Here is a 16,655-nt window from a genome sequence, read left to right on the forward strand (position 1 = left end):
GATTCAACCCCGCGAACCCAGTCTCGGTGTGCCAAGTCGCGACTGTGCAAACTCCAAAGCCCGGGCCAGACGAGGTGCTGCTCAAGATTCTCTGCCGCCCCGTCAATCCTTCCGATGTGGTCTCGTTGATGGGCATCTATCCAGGCGACTACAAGTTCCCGTATGTCCCTGGCTTTGAAGGAATGGGAACGATTCACGAGGTAACGCGCTTGTGCTTTCTCTCCAAAGAGAACTTTGAGTGAAACCTTCGCCGCAGGTTGGAGCAAATGTGAGTGGCTTGAGCGTGGGGCAGCGGGTGTTCCACACTGGACACGGAGGAACTTGGCAAGAGTTCATGGTAACTTCGCCGAGGAACTTGACATTGGTGCCGGATTCCATCTCGGATGAAGTTGCTGCACAGTACTACGTGAATCCGTGGACAGGTACTGTGTAAGATTTCCTTGAGTCGTTCAGTATCTATCGTTTTCTCTTTCTTTTGGAAGCATATGCGATGCTCCAAGCACTCAAGGTGCCAGAGGGAGAGTACGTACTGCAGACTGCGGCCGCATCTGTCCTTGGGAGAATGTTTATCCAAATCGCTCGTCACCAAGGCATCAAGGTGATCTTTGCTCTTCTTTTGAAACTGCTGGTGATTTCTCAAGTTCCATCCAACAGACAATCAACTTGGTTAGGCGAAACGAGCAAAAGGAAGAGCTTAAAGCGCTCGGGGCCGACGTAGTGATCAACTTCAAAGAGGAAAACGTACTCAAGATCGTGAGAGAGGTAACCAAAGGAAGGATGGTTTATGGAGCTACTGATTGCCTGGGAGGCAAAACCACAAAGGTATCATACAATGTTCCATGGAAGCTTATAAGTTTTTCTTTTCTGGCTTTCCAAGCTTGTGAGCACGACAGTGAGGGACGAAGGCACCATCTTGGTGTACGGGCTCTTGGACGGCGAGGACATCAGCGCAAACCCTCCAGACGTGATCTTTAGGCACGTCCGCGTTCGTGGCTTCCACTTGACCCGCTGGATCGCGAAGATCGGCGTCCCCGAGCAAAAGAAGCTCGGTGCGAAGATCTGGGAGCTCCTGGAGAAGAAGGTGATCACTCCATTGACAGGGGAGAAGCTCCCGCTGGAGAAGATCCAGGAAGCCATCGTCAAGAGCCAGGTAAGAGAAGAATTCCTTCCATTGAGACTTCGAAATAACAGTCCGAAGCTTATGAACAAAATAATTCCTTCTTCTTGCAGACACCAGCGAGAGGTGGAAAGATTCTCCTAACGAGCTACTGAAGAGCTATCTGTGGAAGAACAATAAGAACTGTGGGTGGCGATTTGGTTTTTATCATACGATGCGTCTGCACAGCGTGATCCCGTCGCTGATGGAAATGTGACTTATCTCGATGCGAGGGTCCGCCGCGAGAACTTTGTTGAGCTCCTTGACGAAATCTTTATAGAACCGGACGTACTTGCGCATTGGCTCATCGTCGGACGCCACCACTGCTCCGTTCCACAGCGTGTTGTCATAGCCGATGATTCCACCGATCTTGACGAGCTGCATTACTCTCTCGTGATAGTTGAGATAGTTGTTCTTGTCGGCATCAATAAAAATGAAATCGAAGAAGCCATGGTTCTTGTTCTGAGAGTACAAAGATAACGTTTTTCTTTTAGAGGAACGTATAAAGAAAAGAGTGAAAACGTTTTCTATGAACAGGGGTATTTTACTTAGCGAGCTTGGCAGGTTAAAAGTAGGATCGAGAGGATGGTGAGCTTCATCTACTTTTAGAGAAAGAAGGAACACAGGAAAGAAAGAAGGAAGTGATCTTAAAACGTGAAGGCTTACATTTTGAACGAGCTCGTCCAGAGTTGCCAGAGCTGGGCCCTCGCGGAAATCAATCTTGTGGTCCACTCCTGCTTCTTGCAAGAATGGGAATCCCAAATCATAGTTGCTCCTGTCAATGTCCATTGCTATGATCTGTGTAGAACACACACTTCTTAGTCGTGAACTTCGATCCAGGACTTCGTTTTCACCTTTCCATCCTCTGGCAGCGCCAGCGCTGTGCTGAGAAGAGAATAGCCCGTGAAGACGCCGATTTCGATGGTGTTCTTGGCGTTCATGATCTTTACTAGCATGCTTAGAAACTGGCCCTCGTCTGGAGAAGTGGTCATGATGTTCCTGAGAGAGAATTCGCACAAATCAGAGGTATTTCGAGGAGAAAAGAATGAGTTTGGGAAAGCCAACCATGGATGCTTTGCTGTTAGCTCTCTCAATCCTCTGAGTGACGCTGGCTCTCGCGGATAAACGCTCGTCTCGAGGAGATACTGCGTCAATGGAGAAAATCTAGAGATCAGAGCATTTGGAAACTTGGAAGTACCTGATAGAGAGCGTCGCTCTTGAGGAGGCTCTTGTGGCCAAGAGTTTGGTGTTTGCTAGCTTCTTCCTTTGCTTTGCCATTAGAAGAACTCCCGTTTGCATGCCCGTTTTCCAGCACTGCTCCCACATTTCCATTCGCAGTGGCATGAGTTGAAGGCTTCGATTTCGCTTGTCCATTGGGAATCATGGGAGTAGCAACGCCATCGCTAAACTCCACGCTCACCATAATGTGCACGGAGAACCAAGAAAACTCCTGACACAGAGAAAACTCCCGTGGGTCTTGCACAGAAACTAGCCGCTGCTGCTGCTGCCACTCAAAGATCAAATCAATCAGTCACCATTCACGAGAGAAGAGAAAAAGAGAAGCAGACCTGACTCTCTCAAATGGACGAACTTGAGAGTGGAGCTCGCCAGATGCTCCCTAAAACAAGGAAAGTATGCCTCGCGATGCGGTATAAAATACAGAGACGAGGAGTTTGCAGATCACCAGTCCCTGTAACACACAGAAAAACTCTCTTTGAGTGGGAGAAAAGAAAGGAGAGAGAGTAAAGAAACCAACATTCATTGTTCCAAAAGAACGAAAAATACCTCTTTGTCAACGACCAGCATTCAGTACCCTTCAACTCTCATTTACGCCCGGCCACGGGAAAGTATCCAACTGGTGCTGCGAGAGTAGTAGCACTAGTCCAAGTTAGGTGCTGCGCGGCTCCGCGGCCACTTTCAATCCATGGCTGGATTGCCAGTCCTGTGTAAAAATCAATTGGGCTGTGCTTCCCTCTGATCCGCTGCTGGCCGCTGCCACCGCTGTAGTCCCATATGACAATAACGTTGCTGGGGGCCCTTTTCATCAATGAAGTGGGTTGGGACCAACCCAAAAATGAATTACGCACGAAATAGATGTGCTTCCCCCCGCACACAAATGCCGCCTCTGGGCAAATGCTGCGACGCGTTTGCATGCCCTTGTCTCACAATCCATGCTTTCATTTTCTTGGATTGCATCGACTGTTTCCATGAGCTTGTGTCGGGTTGCGTCAACTGTGATGAGAAAACGGAGAACAAAGTTACTATGGAAATCAATCGAGATGACTTACGACCAAAGCGCTTGCACGGACAGGATCTGGAACTGTGATAGTTGTCACTACGTCAATCATACTAACTGGGAAAGGAAATGGTTTCCTCCTTCGCGGAAGTGTATAACCTTTGCTCATGAAAGTCAAAATCTTTGGGCTTTGTATCTAGATCCTAGGTAATGGAGTTTGTTCCATCGCTCGCGGCCGCTCTCCCTCTTCTCGTGGCGATCTTCACAGTTTACGTCCTGCCGACTTACAAGGAATGGGTGCTTCTCCCTCGAGCTCTTGTCCAGGTTTGTAAGCAGCAAAGTGTCGAGAGCTATGGCGACTCCTCCAGGCCGGGTCGGGTAAGTCTTCTCGACTGCCCATCGCGGAATTTTGGAGCTCGGTTCATCCAGTTGCTTAGAAGTTCTTGGGCTCTCTCCAGCTCGTCCGCTCCCAAGGACGCTTGTTCCAATGCTGGGACACGCTCAGCGGGCTCAGCGCTTCCAGCCCCAAGGTCTTCTACGTGTCCGTAGGAAAGATGGTCACGCTGGTCGTCTCGGATCTCTCGCTGGTTCGAGCGTTTCTCACCAACGATCCGGGGGTGGAGAGCTGCTACTCAAAGCCATCGTTTGTACGAGTCCTCCGAATCCTCGGGAATGGATTGTTTTCGTCCAGCGGCGATGACTGGGCCAGGCAGCGGTCTCTCATCGCTCCTGCCTTGCTCACCAAAGAAATCAAGGTACGCTAAACTCCATCGCATTCGTTCGTGCGCATGCCAAGGCTTTCTTCTCTTTTTTTCTTGCTTTCTGCCAGAGCAAGGTACAGGATATGGTGGAATCGACCTCGCTCGCTTTGGAAAAACTGGCAGTCAAAGCCGAGACGAGCGGCATCGTCGACATGCACAGATTCTTCCTGGGTTTAACTCTCGACGTTCTCCAAAAGACCGTCTTTGGAACGGAGCTCGGAGCCGATCCTGGAACGCTCTTCCAGACTCTAAAGAGGTACCACCACGGCCGGAGAGAGCTCGTCTTTGGTCTTGCTGCCGTGATCCCGGGATACAGGTATTTCCACAACCTTCCAAGCTCTCGATCTGATCATGGATCCATAGATGGTTGCAAGAGAGGCTCCTCACGCAAGCTAGGCAAGACGAGGCCTGGATCCGTGGCCTAATGAAGGAAGTTCTCGTCCCGGCGGCCTCCACTTCTCGTTCGGATCATCACGGCAATCGCCTCGTCGAGATCTTCCGCGACTCCAGCGCCATGACCGAGCAAGAAGCTCTCGACAACTCCGTCACCTTTCTCCTCGCCGGCCACGAGACCACCGCAGCGGTGCTATCGTGGAGCCTCTACTTGCTGGCTCTCAATCCCCAGTGGCAGCATCGAGCTCGCGAAGAAGTCTCGCAAGTCCTCGGATCCTCCTGGCCATCGCCATCTCCGTTGTCTTCCACCGTGCTTGCATGGGAACATCTCAGCAAGCTCAAGACGATCGGGCTGATCCTCATGGAAGCAGTCCGGCTGTTCCCGCCGCAGCCACTCATCGGGCGAAGCTGCGTGAGAGAGAACCATCTGGGCGATATCAGAGTTCCTCCGGGTCTGGAGGTGATCGTCCCCGTCGCGGCGATTCATCGCAGCGAAGAGCTCTGGGGCCGAGACGCAGCCGACTTCCGGCCCGACCGGTTCGAGAATGGGATCAAGTCGGCTTGCAGCCATCCTCTGGCATACTTGCCGTTTGGAAGCGGGCCGAGGACTTGCGTGGGGCAGAGCTTGGCCATGGCGGAAGCCAAAGCGGTCCTTGCGATGGTGCTGCTGAGATTCAGCTGGGAGCTGAGCGGCAGCTATCGGCATGAACCCGACGTTACTCTCAACCTCCAGCCGAAGTTTGGAATGCCGCTCCTTCTCACCCTCCTGGAACAAACTGCTTGAAAATTCGTCCTAGATCAAGCTCACAGGTCCAAGTTGTTGCCGACGAAGAGATCATTGCTGCTTAAGTTCTTCTCTCAGAGCCATAGCCATTCTTAAGTTAGCTTAAGAACGAAATGTACGAAACAAGGACGTACGGGGGGTGTAGCTCAGATGGTAGAGCGATCGCTTTGCATGCGATAGGTAAGGGGATCGATACCCCTCATCTCCAAATAATTAGTTCAAATTTTGAATTAAATTTTGTCTAGAGATAATGGAGAGGAGATTCGAATTTGGGTATTCAAACAGTCGACGGCTATGGAGTCGAGGCGCACGAAGCTGGGCGCGCAGGGGCTAGAGGTACTCTACCACAAAAATTTCAGCTCTCATGGATCGATTTCCCCCCAGGTGTCGGCTCTAGGTCTGGGATGCATGGGCCTCTCCACCTTCTATGGCACGCCGACGAGCGATGACGCTGGGATCGCGCTCATACACCACGCTTTCAATTCCGGGGTCACATTCTTCGACACTGCCGACATCTATGGCCCATTCACGAATGAAATTCTCGTTGGAAAGGTATTAGCTTTTTCTTCTTCTTCTTTTGCTTCTTTGTAGTTCTTTTGCTTTCATGGAGCTTTTCTTTGTTTCCCGAGCCAGGCATTGAAGGATCTCCCGCGCGAGAAAGTCCAACTTGCCACAAAGTTTGGAAACGTTCCGGGAGAAGGCATGATGGGAGTGACTGTGAATGGAACTCCTGAGTACGTCCGCAAAGCCTGTGAGTCCAGCCTCGAGCGACTTGGAGTGGACTATATCGACCTTTACTATCAGCACCGCGTCGATGCTGAGGTTCCCATCGAAGAAACGGCAAGTTTCTCTTTTTTCCGGGCCGAAAGTTCCGTGTTTTGATCTTGAAGCATTGGCTTTGTAGATGGGTGAGCTCAAGAAGCTCGTCCAAGGAGGGAAGATCAAGAACATTGGACTGTCGGAAGCGAGTGCCAACACCATCCGGCGAGCTCATGCGGTGCATCCGATCACTGCAGTTCAGCTGGAGTGGTCACTTTGGACCCGTGATGCGGAGGCAGAGATTATTCCTACGTGCAGGTTGGTCTCAACCCAAGCTCTTTTTATCAAGATCATGTTCTTACTAGAGTTCTTTCATTTTTCTCAACTTTCTCACAGAGAGCTTGGCATCGGAATAGTTCCATACAGCCCTCTCGGACGAGGCTTCTTCTCCGGCAAAGCGATTGTTGAGAAGCTACAAAGCGATGATTCCCGTCTTGTAAGGAGTAGCGAGTCTTTCAGACGTTTGCCAACTTGTCAGGGACAAATTGTTTCAGGTTCGACAGCCACGATTCCAAGGCGAGAACTTTGAGAAGAACAAGGTTTTGTACGAGCGTGTTGCCGCTCTCGCAAGCAAGCACGGCTGCACCACAAGCCAGCTAGCACTGGCGTGGGTTTTAGCGCAAGGCAAGGACGTTGTTCCCATCCCAGGTGAAGCGTTACTCCTTGTTCTTCTTCTCTTGCTCAAGTTTTGTTGCATCATTTTCAGGAACAACAAAAGTCCCAAACTTCGATGAGAACCTTGGCTCTTTAAATCTCAAACTCTCCAAGGCGGAGATTGATGAGATCGCTGCTGCTGTCCCCGAAGAGGAGGTGGCTGGAACACGCTACTCGGAAGAACTCCTGAAGAAAACTTGGATGTTTGTGGATACGCCACCTCCAAAAGCTTGACGTCAAAGTTCTAAGACCACTGAAGAATAATTAACTTGTTAATGCGTAAGGACCTTTTTGCGCAGTTAAATTCCTTTTCGTTTCACTATAAAAGACAGTGCCCAACTTTAGGTTTGGAAGAAAGCTCTTGACGATCCACTCGAGTGGGAGATGGCGCTACTGGCACACAAGCAAGAGCAGGAGCTAAAGAAGTTAGCTTTCTTAGTTCTCATGGCGATACTTCTCCAAGCCTGCTTGGCATCTCAGTATTTTGTGTTAGACACTAGTAATCCACAGAGCATTGAGCCCTATGGCCTCAAGAAAGACACACAAAGGTTCTTATTGGGGAAGCTGTGGTTGGATTTGATTCACCGATATTAACACAAACCCTATGGTCCTATAATTCCTAAATCGCCATGTAAACAATATATGAATGAAAATCAATTTTTAATTTTTTAATGTGATATTAAAAAACGAAAGGTTGGAGGTGAGGGGCATCGATCCCCTTACCTATCGCATGCGAAGCGATCGCTCTACCATCTGAGCTACACCCCCTTAACAATGTTATGCGTCCTTTCACACGTCGGATGAATATCCACCGCCAACGGCCGCGATTGCTTCTCTCACCCCGACCAAGCTAGACCACACCCACACACACAGCTTGTGGCGACCACGAGCCAAGCGCCACCACGCTCTCACAAACACAGATGGCCGCCACCATCTCTAGCGTGGCTTCGGCAGCTAAGGTGCGTACACTAGATAGAAAACCAGCAATGCTTGATGGGTCGATTGATTCCATTGTCTTGTTTTGAAGCAGCTCTCGTCGGCACAGAATGGAATTCACTCGCCCTCTTGTTCTTTCTCGTCATCGCCTCTGTTGCCGCTGAGCCGAGGCAGGGCGAGGAAATGCAAAACTGTGTGTCAAGCAGCGTCGGTCCCGGCCAATGTGCCCGACATGGGAAAGCGGCAGCTCCTCAACACCTTGCTCCTGGGAGCACTCTCGTTGCCAACAGTTGGGATCCTGGGACCGTACCTCTACTTCTTTGTGCCACCCGGGTACGTATGCACCTTTCGAGTTCCTCGGTCTTAGCTCTCGTTTCCAATCAGCTCCGGCGGAAGTGGCACCGGCCTTGTTGCTAAGGACGCCATTGGGAATGATATTCTGGTCACCGAATGGCTTGCATCGCATCCTCCTGGCGATAGAACTCTCAGCCAAGGCCTGAAGGTAGGAACGAAAACCAAAAAAACGTTTTTTGCTTCGTTCGAACTAATAAAAACTGTGCTTTTCAGGGAGATCCAACTTACCTCGTTGTTGAGAACGATGGAACGTTGGCACCATATGCAATTAACGCTGTTTGCACGCATCTCGGATGTGTGGTTCCCTGGAACAAAGCGGAGAACAAGTTTATCTGTCCTTGCCACGGTTCTCAATACAACAACCAGGGAAGAGTCGTCCGAGGTCCTGCACCATTGGTAAGTTCAGAACCACGAATATGAATCAAAGAGCTAACCTGTGTACTTGAAAACTTGCAGTCACTAGCGTTGGCTCACTGTGACGTCGACAGCAACAAAGTTATTTTGAGCCTCTGGCCCGAGACGGACTTTAGAACGGGAGAGAACCCATGGTGGGCTTAAAAACACCTGTGCTCGCTTTGCTCGAGACAACAAATTTGTAAAAGGCAATGTTATATACGGAAGTCCCTGTCTTATTAAATAATTTCGAAAGAACATGCTTCATACCATCCCTGGAGTCTATCGAGCGTCCTTTGACAGCAGGCTGTTATTCTGGACAGGACGGGCATTGCTCAAATTATCAACCGCGTTTCCTCTCTCAAACACAGCAGCGGCTCCCATCCCACTACCTGCAAACGTTGGGAACGTCAATCAAAAAGCTGGAATGAAAAACGTGACTTCATTACCTATACACATGGATATGACTCCGAATCTACAGTCTTTTCCTCTCTTCGACATCTCATGAAGTAAAGTAGCGACACAACGAGCTCCTGCAGCCATCATAAAATGAGGTTTATGCCACAAAGCATGGGTGAGGACATACCTGTAGCACCCAGAGGATGGCCAAGAGCCATAGCACCTCCATTCACATTCACTTTTTCGATATCCAAGTCGAGCTTCTTGCAGCTATAAGTGAATTGCGATGCAAAAGCCTCATTCAATTCGAATAAGTCAATGTCGCTTATCTCCAGACCGGCATCTTTCACAGCTTTCGGGATCGCAACCGCTGGTCCAATACCCATGACGGCAGGGTCGACGCCAACAGCAGCAAAACTCCTGCACCATGTTTAAAGTGATTCCCAGATTCTTGTAGTTTAAACGATCAACACCTGAACACCCCGAGAATTGGTAGTCCTCGTTGAATAGCCACACTTCTTTTCATAAGTAGAACAGCACCCGCACCATCACTGACTTGGCTAGAGTTTCCTGAAAGAACAGAATTCATGAAGACATGAAGCTCATGCACTTCTCTCGTACCGGCAGTGGTGGTGCCTCCTTTCTTGAACGCCGGCTTCAGTTTTGCAAGGTCTGCAACGTTCGCATTGGGCCGCATACCGTCATCAGCAGATATCACGACCGGCTTCTCCTCTCCGGTTTTCGGGTCAACAAGCTGGCAAACAGAAGTTATAGTAGACCTACACTCGAATCTCACACTGTTACCTTGGTGTGAACCGGAATAATCTCATCCTTGAACCTTCCAGTCGCTGTAGCGGCTGCGGCACGACGATGAGATCTAACCTGATATAACATGGTCAAAACCGGTTCACGTATAACTATGAATAAACTTACTGCAGCTTCGTCTTGCTCCTTTCTGGACACGCCGTACCTTTCAGCAACGTTCTCGGATGTAATTCCCATTGGTAGAAGGCAGTCCTGTGCCTTCTGGTTCATTTCCACCTGCATCAACGAACGCTTGAATCCGGCACAGAAAAGCATAGAGACACCGAACCTTTGGATTCACCGAGCCTTCCCAAGCCACCAAGTTTGCCGTCATGGATTCCAAACCAGCACCGATACCTGAATACGTTTTTCATAAGCGAACCGTGGGTGTAATAATTCTGACTCACCAATATCATAGAATCCGGCCTTGATAGCAGCCACAACATCAGCTACTGCTTGGAGGCCAGAAGAACATTGCCTGTTCACGGTACGAACAGGCACAGTTTCTACCAAGACATAAAAGTTAGTCTCAATGGTGAAAGAAAAACAAGTTATATAGAAAACAAAGAAAAATCATAAACCTGGAAATCCAGCATAGAATGCTGCCATCCGGCACTCATTTGCACGCTGAGAACCAGGAGCAAGCACGGTTCCCACAACAATGTCGCCAACCTCAGCAGGATTCAAGCCAACTTTTTCCACAACAGCCTAGAGAAAACATTTCCCGAGAATAAGTTAATCGCCATTGAAAACGATACCTTAAGAACGGGAGTCAGTAAATCCTCGGGGTAAGTATCCTTGAAACCCCCACGCTTGGATTTACAAATGGGTGTTCGATACGCACTGAGGAAATCGCAATTCCAGTTGCACAGACAAAAAAAATTGAAGAGAAAAAAAGGAAAAACTCACGCTACAACAACGACATCGTCAGAGTAATCGGTGGTCCTGTGATACGCGGCAGAATCCCCAGCGGAGCAAATGGACGTCTGCCAGACATGGCGATCGTCAAGAATGCAGCTCCAATTGAGTGAAATAAATTTACCACAAGATTGACGGGGCGAGGCGCCGACGACGGCCGCAGATGATCCAGAAGGATCTGCTGGCGCATTCTCAGCTTCCTATCGACCTCCATCTCTCCCCGGCGCGATCGATTGATCGAAGAGAAAACCCTAACACGAGACCTTACTCCTTTGATGGATGATTGCGTGCTATAGGCGGTGGGCGCTTAATTTTTACTTGATTTCCACGTCAGCTTACCTATATTAAGACATTGCTAAATTTAGACCAGATGATCAGATAGAATATTCATAGAACTTCACTTTTGTTTTATAATCTTCGAATATTCTTGGAATAAGTTCGTTAGAGATCGACGGTCCGTCATAATCAACGGCTGACATTCAAAGATCCGGGATTTTAACTTAGAACCCTAAAAGTTTGGGGTTTTGGGGCCTCGCACGATGCGCATTCTAACCTGTCCGCTGTACTTCGATCTCCCAGCAACGCTCTTTTCTGCCAGTGTGGCCATGAATTTCGCGTTCCTGTAGCACGATTCTTGCAAGGAAATGGGTAAGCTTCCATTTCTCCCTTTTTTGCGTGAAATATCTGGCGATCTCTTCTCTCCCAGGCGCCGGGATCTTCATCGGCCTCGCGGCTACTGTCTTTTCGATCTGGCTGCTCATGGTCGCGACCCTGGCGACCCTGGAGATGCTTCGATCCCACCGTGCCGAGGCTCCCACAGCCGCATTCGCCGAGAATGGCGACGACAGGTCCCTGCCGCCGATCCTTCTCCACAGGCCGAGGCATATCTTGGCGTCCGCTCGAAGATCGCCTCGAAAGTCCCCACCTTTCGTGTCTTCCTCGGCGATTATGGTGAATGAGACGAGCTCTATCGCGACGCCCCCTTTCACTTCTCCGCTTGTGCCGGGCTTCTTCGTCTATGGCGACTCCACTGTGGACGTGGGGAACAACAATTATCTCCAGACCATCGCCAGGGCCAACCTTGCTCCATACGGGAGAGATTTCGACACTCACCTCCCCACTGGGAGATTTTCGAATGGCCGTTTGAGCGTCGACTATCTAGGTACTGATGATATATCTTATACAAAGTTTGAGAAAGCTAATTCTTCTTGTGTGTGTTTTTTTTTCCTCTCAGCCTTGTTTCTGGGACTTCCATTTATTCCTCCGCTTTTGAGTAGGAACTTCACATCTCAGATGCAGGGAGTGAATTTTGCTTCTGCTGGTGCGGGCATTCTCAATCCAAGTGGATCGGACCTTGTAATTTTTCTCGTTGCTTTTGTTTGCTAGATTACAAGGAAGTATTTATCTGTGTGATTGATTTCTTGGATGATCAGGGCCAACACATTCCTATGGCAGAGCAGGTGGAGCACATCGTCGAAATACAGCAAAGGCTTGCTTCCAAAATCGGTGAGGACGCTGCCAACGCTGTCATTTCCAACTCGATTCACTACATCTCAATCGGCAGCAACGACTTCATCCATTACTACCTAAGGAACGTCTCGGACGTCCAGAATAAGATGACCAACTTCGAGTTCAACCAGCTGCTGATATCCTCTCTAGTTGGACACATCGAGGTAGGATGAAACTGTATTTTCGTTTTTCAACAAATTTCTTTCTTCAGGACATGTATGCCCGAGGCATTCGAAAGGTTGTGACGATCGGACTCGGGCCTCTCGGCTGCGTTCCCTTCTACCTCTATACCTTCAACCAGACGGGCGCTGGCTGCGTCGACAGCATCAACTTCATGATCGCCGAGTTCAACAACGCGTTGAGGGTCACGGCTCAGAGCCTCGCAATGAAGCACAGGAACCTCAGGATCATCTACTGCGACGTTTTCCAGAGCCTCATGCCTATCGTCCGAACTCCACTCCAATATGGTACGTACGCACAGGTAGTTTTATTCCACTGTTAGAACTGAGAGAGCTAAGTTTCTTCAAATTCATCCACAGGATTCGTCACGTCTCGAAGCGCCTGCTGCGGTGCTGGGAGATTCGGCGGCTGGATGATGTGCATGTTCCCGCAGATGGCTTGCAGCAACGCGAGCTCCTATCTCTGGTGGGACGAGTTCCATCCTACTGACAAAGCGAACTTTCTCCTTGCCAGGGATATATGGTCGGGAAACGTGTGCGAGCCTGGCGGCCTTCAAGATCTCGCCAAGGCATCCTGAGCAACTCGCTCGAGAGAGCTTCGTTTTGGTCTTCCGCGCCAAAGGCGGGGTTGAAGGGCTTGATGTCCACCGAGAGGACTCAAGTAGTCTTGGAACTCATCACGCCGCTTGTCCTGGAGCTCCTACTTTTGCAGAGCTCCGTGATCTCGAGTATACATTTTTGTTGTATGGAGAAAACTTTAAACTTCGCGATATCGTAGTATCATCGTGTTCCTCCTGGTAAAGCTAGCACAGGCTGTAAAGAGTTTCAAGCAACGGCCAAAGGATAGCGATTGGTTAATTAGAACGTTGGATGAAGTGATTTGGAACTTCAAACCTTTGGTGGCAGACCATCAACCTTGTTCGTCGGGACGAACAGAAGGAAGAGCTCAAGACCATTGGCGCTGACGAGGTCATCAATCTCAAGGACGAAGGCATTGTGAAGCAAGTGAGTGAAATCACGTGGTAAATTGGCCTACGCCACCATCGACGCTGTTGGAGGTGAAGTAACCAAAGTAAGTTCTTGTCCTCGTGAAGCAGCGTTTTGATTTGCAAAGTTTTGCTCAAAAGGTGGTGTGCTCTACTGTGAGACTCAGAGGAACAGTGGTGCTCTCTTACGGTGCGCTCGATGGCAAAATGGACGCTCACACCGATGTGCGCGACCTTATCAATCGACAAGTCAAGCTACATGGGTTCCATCTGTCAAGGTGGGTTGACACATTCGATGCTCCCAGCGTTCGCAAGATCGCCGATACCATCTTCGAGCTCATGGCCAAGGGAGTTATGGTTCCCCTTGTTGGGGAGAAGTTCCCTCTCCAGAGAGCAAAAGAAGCGATTCGTAAAAGCCTGGTAGGTGTTCTTATTCGTAATCTTATTGCTTTCAACTGTTTGAGGTTTTCTGGCGATGCAGTCTACTGCTCGAGGTGGGAAAGTTTTGTTGGTCAGCTCTTAGACGAGCCACACGGACTTTCTTGCTAAAGTTCTCAATGAAAAGTTCTCGTGAATCTTGAGAGTTCGATAGAGGTGAAACCCATGGAATCGAGAGGATGTCCAGAGCGAGTTTTCTCTCTCATGGTAAGTTCGAGCTCCTCTCGGTCATCACTCCCGAGCGAAACTATTCCAACGAGCTTTGCTGGATTCATAAGCTGGGCTGAGAGAGGATTTAAGCGCAGTCCCACAAAGAACCTGTAACTGACGTGGTCTATGCAAGCTTTTTTGTTTTCTTCCTCGTCTTTTCTCAGCTTGAGTTGGACACCAGGGCTCATTTGGTTCTAATAGTTGTTCTACTTTTTGCTTTGGTTTGTAATCCTCATCCATGGCGCAGCAGCAGCAGCACAAGGCCATCCAAGTGGAATGTTTCAGCTCTGGCGATCCCGCGGCGGGATGCAAGGTGGCGATGGTGAGCACGCCCAAGCCAGGCGCCGGCCAAGTGCTGCTCAAAATCCTGTGTCGCCCAATCAATCCCTCGGACATCCTGTGCATCCAAGGCATGTACGCTGACGGCCCCAAGAATTTCCCATTCGTTCCTGGGCTCGAGGGAATGGGAGTGATTGAAGAGGTACTTTTCTCTCCAATTCTTTCGTGTTCTATCAAAATCTTCCATAGCTCGGGGATGGAGTCACCGGATTCTCGTCGGGGCAGAGAGTGTTTCATATTTTCAAGGAGGCGGGATCTTGGCAAGAGTACGCTGTTGCTTCGGCCAGCGAGATAATTCCCATTCCCGACACCATCTCTAACGAGGTTGCCGCGCAGTTTTTTGTCAATCCTTGGACAGGTTTGCTTGTCTTTTTTCTATATATTCTTTCTAATTGTTTTCTATGGATTGACAGTGTTTGGAATGCTGGAAACTCTCGACGTTCCAAAGGGAGAGTATGTGCTCCAAACAGCTGCTGGATCCGTGCTGGGGAGGATGTTCATCCAGCTCGCGCGGCATCGAGGAGTGAAGGTATGGCTGCATAGTTTCTCTGCCGATCGATTTCAGCGTTTCTTTCCTTTTGTGTGTGTAGACCATCAATCTTGTTCGTCGAGACGAGCAGAAGGAAGAGCTCAAGGCCATTGGAGGCGACGAAGTCATAAACTTCAAGACCGAGGATGTTGTGGAGGAAGTGAAGAAGATCACGGGCGGTAAATTGGTATACGGGGCAATCGATGCTGTTGGAGGCGCACTGACCAAAGTAAGCTCTTCCTCTAGTTTCGTCTTGGTCTATCGCTCTTGCTTAGAACTTTGTTGGGATCTCCAGGTGGTGTGTTCCAGCGTGAGAAACCAAGGAACGATCCTTTGCTACGGTGTTCTTGACGAGAAACCAGAAGCTCAAGTGGATGTTATCGACCTCATCTTTCGGCAAGTTAAGGTGCATGGATTTCACGTCGTCAAATGGGTGGAATCGTTTGGCGGCCCCGACGAGTTTGGCAAAATTGCTGCCACAATCTTTGAGTTGATCGCCAAGGGAGTCATGGCTCCTCTTGTTGGGGAGAAGTTCCCACTCGACAGCACCCCGGAAGCAATACGTAAAAGCCTGGTCAGTCTTCATACATCTCTCTCCAAAGACTTTACCTCTTACCCGATTGATTTTTGTGGTTTGTGCAGTCAATAGGCCGAGGTGGGAAAGTTTTGCTGGTGAATGTGTGATTAGAATATTCTAGCATAAATGGGAATATAATGTTTGGTTAACAAATCAAGAATCTGTAATTTTTGGTTTGCTTAAGCAAATTTGTAGGGATGATAGTGAATATATTTAGAATATATTTAAATATTCTAGAATATTTTATCATTTAACGGTTGTTATTCATTTAAATTAATTTTGTATTTATAATTTATAAACATATTTATAATTTATAAATTTTATTAAACCCTTTCTAGTATATTCTTTTTTATTCTATCATCTAATTGTTGATATGCAATAAGATTAATCTTGTATTTATAAATTATGAACATGCTTATAATTATAAATTTTATTTGATCAATTGGATTAATAAGTATAATAAAACTACTATTAAGCATACAACGCGTAGCAATTTATTTGATATTGATTGAGATTCATGTGTAGGAGTTTACAAACTAAATTTGAATGTACTCCTCGTTAGATTGAGGACTATCAAAATATCCACTACAACAAAGAACTTGCATTGTCCGACATAGATATGGACTCTCCAAAGTAAGCTCTCCCTCTAGTTTCTTTATTCTTTTGTATTTTCTACCTCTCTTGCTTCTAGGTTCTGGTATTCAGCGTGCGTGAGAAACCAAGTACAATCCATAAATGAAAGTTAGAAGAGAGCTTTCGATGGTCTTGACGAGAAACCAGGAGCTCATCTTCGGCAAGTCGGAGTTTACGTTGTCAAATCGGTCAGCGGTCCCGGTGATGTCCGCAAAACCGTTGCCGTATTCTTTGAGTTGCTAGCCCCCACTCGACAGTACAAACGTCAAAGCCGGGTCAGTCTTCACACATTCGCTTGCTCTCCTCTCTTCTCCTTCCAGACTTTGCTTCTCACTGGTGTGATTTTCGATATCAGTCGATAGGCCGAGTTAAAAAAGTTTTGTTGGTTGAGTGTCAAATAGTTCGTCCAAGATCAGGAAATCTATTCTCTAAGCGTGTTATAGTTCGTCCAAGAACAGGAAATATATGTCGTCTCCTACTGAAACTCGTGAACTCCGGGACTCATGTACAGAGATTTAGATACTCTCGTCATCTTTTCCGTCGCACTCCCGCGCTAACACCCGAGAGCTGCTTGAGATTGGTGAGGGCGTCCTGCGCGAGCGCCTTGGTCGTGGCGCTCCCAAACTTGAAGGCCTCCACCAGCGCCTT

General features: G+C 48.6%; 7 protein-coding genes and 2 non-coding genes across 10 annotated transcripts in view; 6 read left to right on the forward strand and 3 right to left on the reverse strand.

The window, feature by feature from the left end:
* Positions 1 to 1,261, forward strand: part of LOC112344178 (enoyl-[acyl-carrier-protein] reductase, mitochondrial-like) — a 1,923-nt gene extending 662 nt beyond the window's left edge. The window contains exons 2-5 of the mRNA XM_024668477.1: positions 22 to 200; positions 293 to 422; positions 536 to 762; positions 878 to 1,261. Of these exons, the coding sequence (XP_024524245.1) occupies positions 22 to 200; positions 293 to 422; positions 536 to 762; positions 878 to 1,261 (920 nt within the window). The remainder of the gene's footprint in view (positions 1 to 21; positions 201 to 292; positions 423 to 535; positions 763 to 877) is intronic.
* LOC9655281 (caffeoyl-CoA O-methyltransferase 5) lies at positions 1,152 to 2,836 on the reverse strand. 2 transcript variants are annotated; one of them, XM_024666670.1, is made up of 6 exons: positions 2,725 to 2,836; positions 2,355 to 2,657; positions 2,222 to 2,301; positions 2,011 to 2,155; positions 1,823 to 1,954; positions 1,152 to 1,618 (listed from the first exon to the last, which is right to left on the reverse strand). In XM_024666670.1, exons 2-6 carry the CDS (start codon positions 2,577 to 2,579, stop codon positions 1,325 to 1,327), a joined length of 876 nt encoding a protein of 291 aa, XP_024522438.1. In that variant the 5' UTR covers positions 2,580 to 2,657; positions 2,725 to 2,836; the 3' UTR covers positions 1,152 to 1,324. The 2 variants fall into 2 exon arrangements, with proteins under 2 accessions (XP_024522438.1, XP_002963752.1); XM_002963706.2 differs by having other exon boundaries at positions 2,355 to 2,660; positions 2,725 to 2,828.
* A 745-nt stretch (positions 2,837 to 3,581) lies between these two features.
* LOC9655282 (11-oxo-beta-amyrin 30-oxidase) lies at positions 3,582 to 5,565 on the forward strand. Its single transcript, XM_002963295.2, has 4 exons — positions 3,582 to 3,770; positions 3,851 to 4,147; positions 4,222 to 4,469; positions 4,517 to 5,565. The coding sequence occupies exons 1-4, from the start codon at positions 3,603 to 3,605 to the stop codon at positions 5,328 to 5,330; spliced, it is 1,527 nt and encodes a 508-aa protein (XP_002963341.2). The 5' UTR covers positions 3,582 to 3,602; the 3' UTR covers positions 5,331 to 5,565.
* Positions 5,466 to 5,538, forward strand: TRNAA-UGC. Its single transcript has one exon. It is a non-coding gene; the product is annotated as a tRNA-Ala (tRNA).
* A 17-nt stretch (positions 5,566 to 5,582) lies between the features above and the next one.
* LOC9643552 (probable aldo-keto reductase 1) lies at positions 5,583 to 7,130 on the forward strand. The gene is made up of 7 exons (XM_002963296.2): positions 5,583 to 5,666; positions 5,715 to 5,882; positions 5,964 to 6,170; positions 6,235 to 6,407; positions 6,486 to 6,585; positions 6,644 to 6,797; positions 6,856 to 7,130. The coding sequence occupies exons 1-7, from the start codon at positions 5,625 to 5,627 to the stop codon at positions 7,035 to 7,037; spliced, it is 1,026 nt and encodes a 341-aa protein (XP_002963342.1). The 5' UTR covers positions 5,583 to 5,624; the 3' UTR covers positions 7,038 to 7,130.
* Positions 7,131 to 7,498: 368 nt separating this feature from the next.
* On the reverse strand, positions 7,499 to 7,571 carry TRNAA-CGC. The gene has a single exon. It is a non-coding gene; the product is annotated as a tRNA-Ala (tRNA).
* Positions 7,572 to 7,608: 37 nt separating this feature from the next.
* Positions 7,609 to 8,758, forward strand: LOC9643553 (cytochrome b6-f complex iron-sulfur subunit, chloroplastic). Its single transcript, XM_002963297.2, has 5 exons — positions 7,609 to 7,762; positions 7,834 to 8,072; positions 8,124 to 8,241; positions 8,307 to 8,489; positions 8,550 to 8,758. The coding sequence occupies exons 1-5, from the start codon at positions 7,724 to 7,726 to the stop codon at positions 8,649 to 8,651; spliced, it is 681 nt and encodes a 226-aa protein (XP_002963343.1). The 5' UTR covers positions 7,609 to 7,723; the 3' UTR covers positions 8,652 to 8,758.
* LOC9643554 (3-ketoacyl-CoA thiolase 2, peroxisomal) lies at positions 8,705 to 10,866 on the reverse strand. The gene is made up of 13 exons (XM_002963707.2): positions 10,732 to 10,866; positions 10,599 to 10,675; positions 10,448 to 10,532; positions 10,271 to 10,397; positions 10,097 to 10,195; positions 9,979 to 10,046; positions 9,819 to 9,926; positions 9,690 to 9,767; positions 9,507 to 9,639; positions 9,359 to 9,455; positions 9,073 to 9,305; positions 8,936 to 9,019; positions 8,705 to 8,878 (listed from the first exon to the last, which is right to left on the reverse strand). Exons 1-13 carry the CDS (start codon positions 10,819 to 10,821, stop codon positions 8,769 to 8,771), a joined length of 1,389 nt encoding a protein of 462 aa, XP_002963753.1. The 5' UTR covers positions 10,822 to 10,866; the 3' UTR covers positions 8,705 to 8,768.
* Positions 10,867 to 14,130: 3,264 nt separating this feature from the next.
* LOC9643555 (enoyl-[acyl-carrier-protein] reductase, mitochondrial) lies at positions 14,131 to 15,584 on the forward strand. The gene is made up of 6 exons (XM_002963299.2): positions 14,131 to 14,410; positions 14,458 to 14,626; positions 14,682 to 14,797; positions 14,859 to 15,026; positions 15,093 to 15,371; positions 15,440 to 15,584. The coding sequence occupies exons 1-6, from the start codon at positions 14,168 to 14,170 to the stop codon at positions 15,479 to 15,481; spliced, it is 1,017 nt and encodes a 338-aa protein (XP_002963345.1). The 5' UTR covers positions 14,131 to 14,167; the 3' UTR covers positions 15,482 to 15,584.
* The last annotated feature ends 1,071 nt before the right edge of the window (positions 15,585 to 16,655 follow it).

Source organism: Selaginella moellendorffii, unplaced genomic scaffold (assembly GCF_000143415.4).
Source record: "Selaginella moellendorffii unplaced genomic scaffold, v1.0 SELMOscaffold_3, whole genome shotgun sequence".
In the NCBI taxonomy this organism is placed as follows: Eukaryota; Viridiplantae; Streptophyta; class Lycopodiopsida; order Selaginellales; family Selaginellaceae; genus Selaginella; species Selaginella moellendorffii.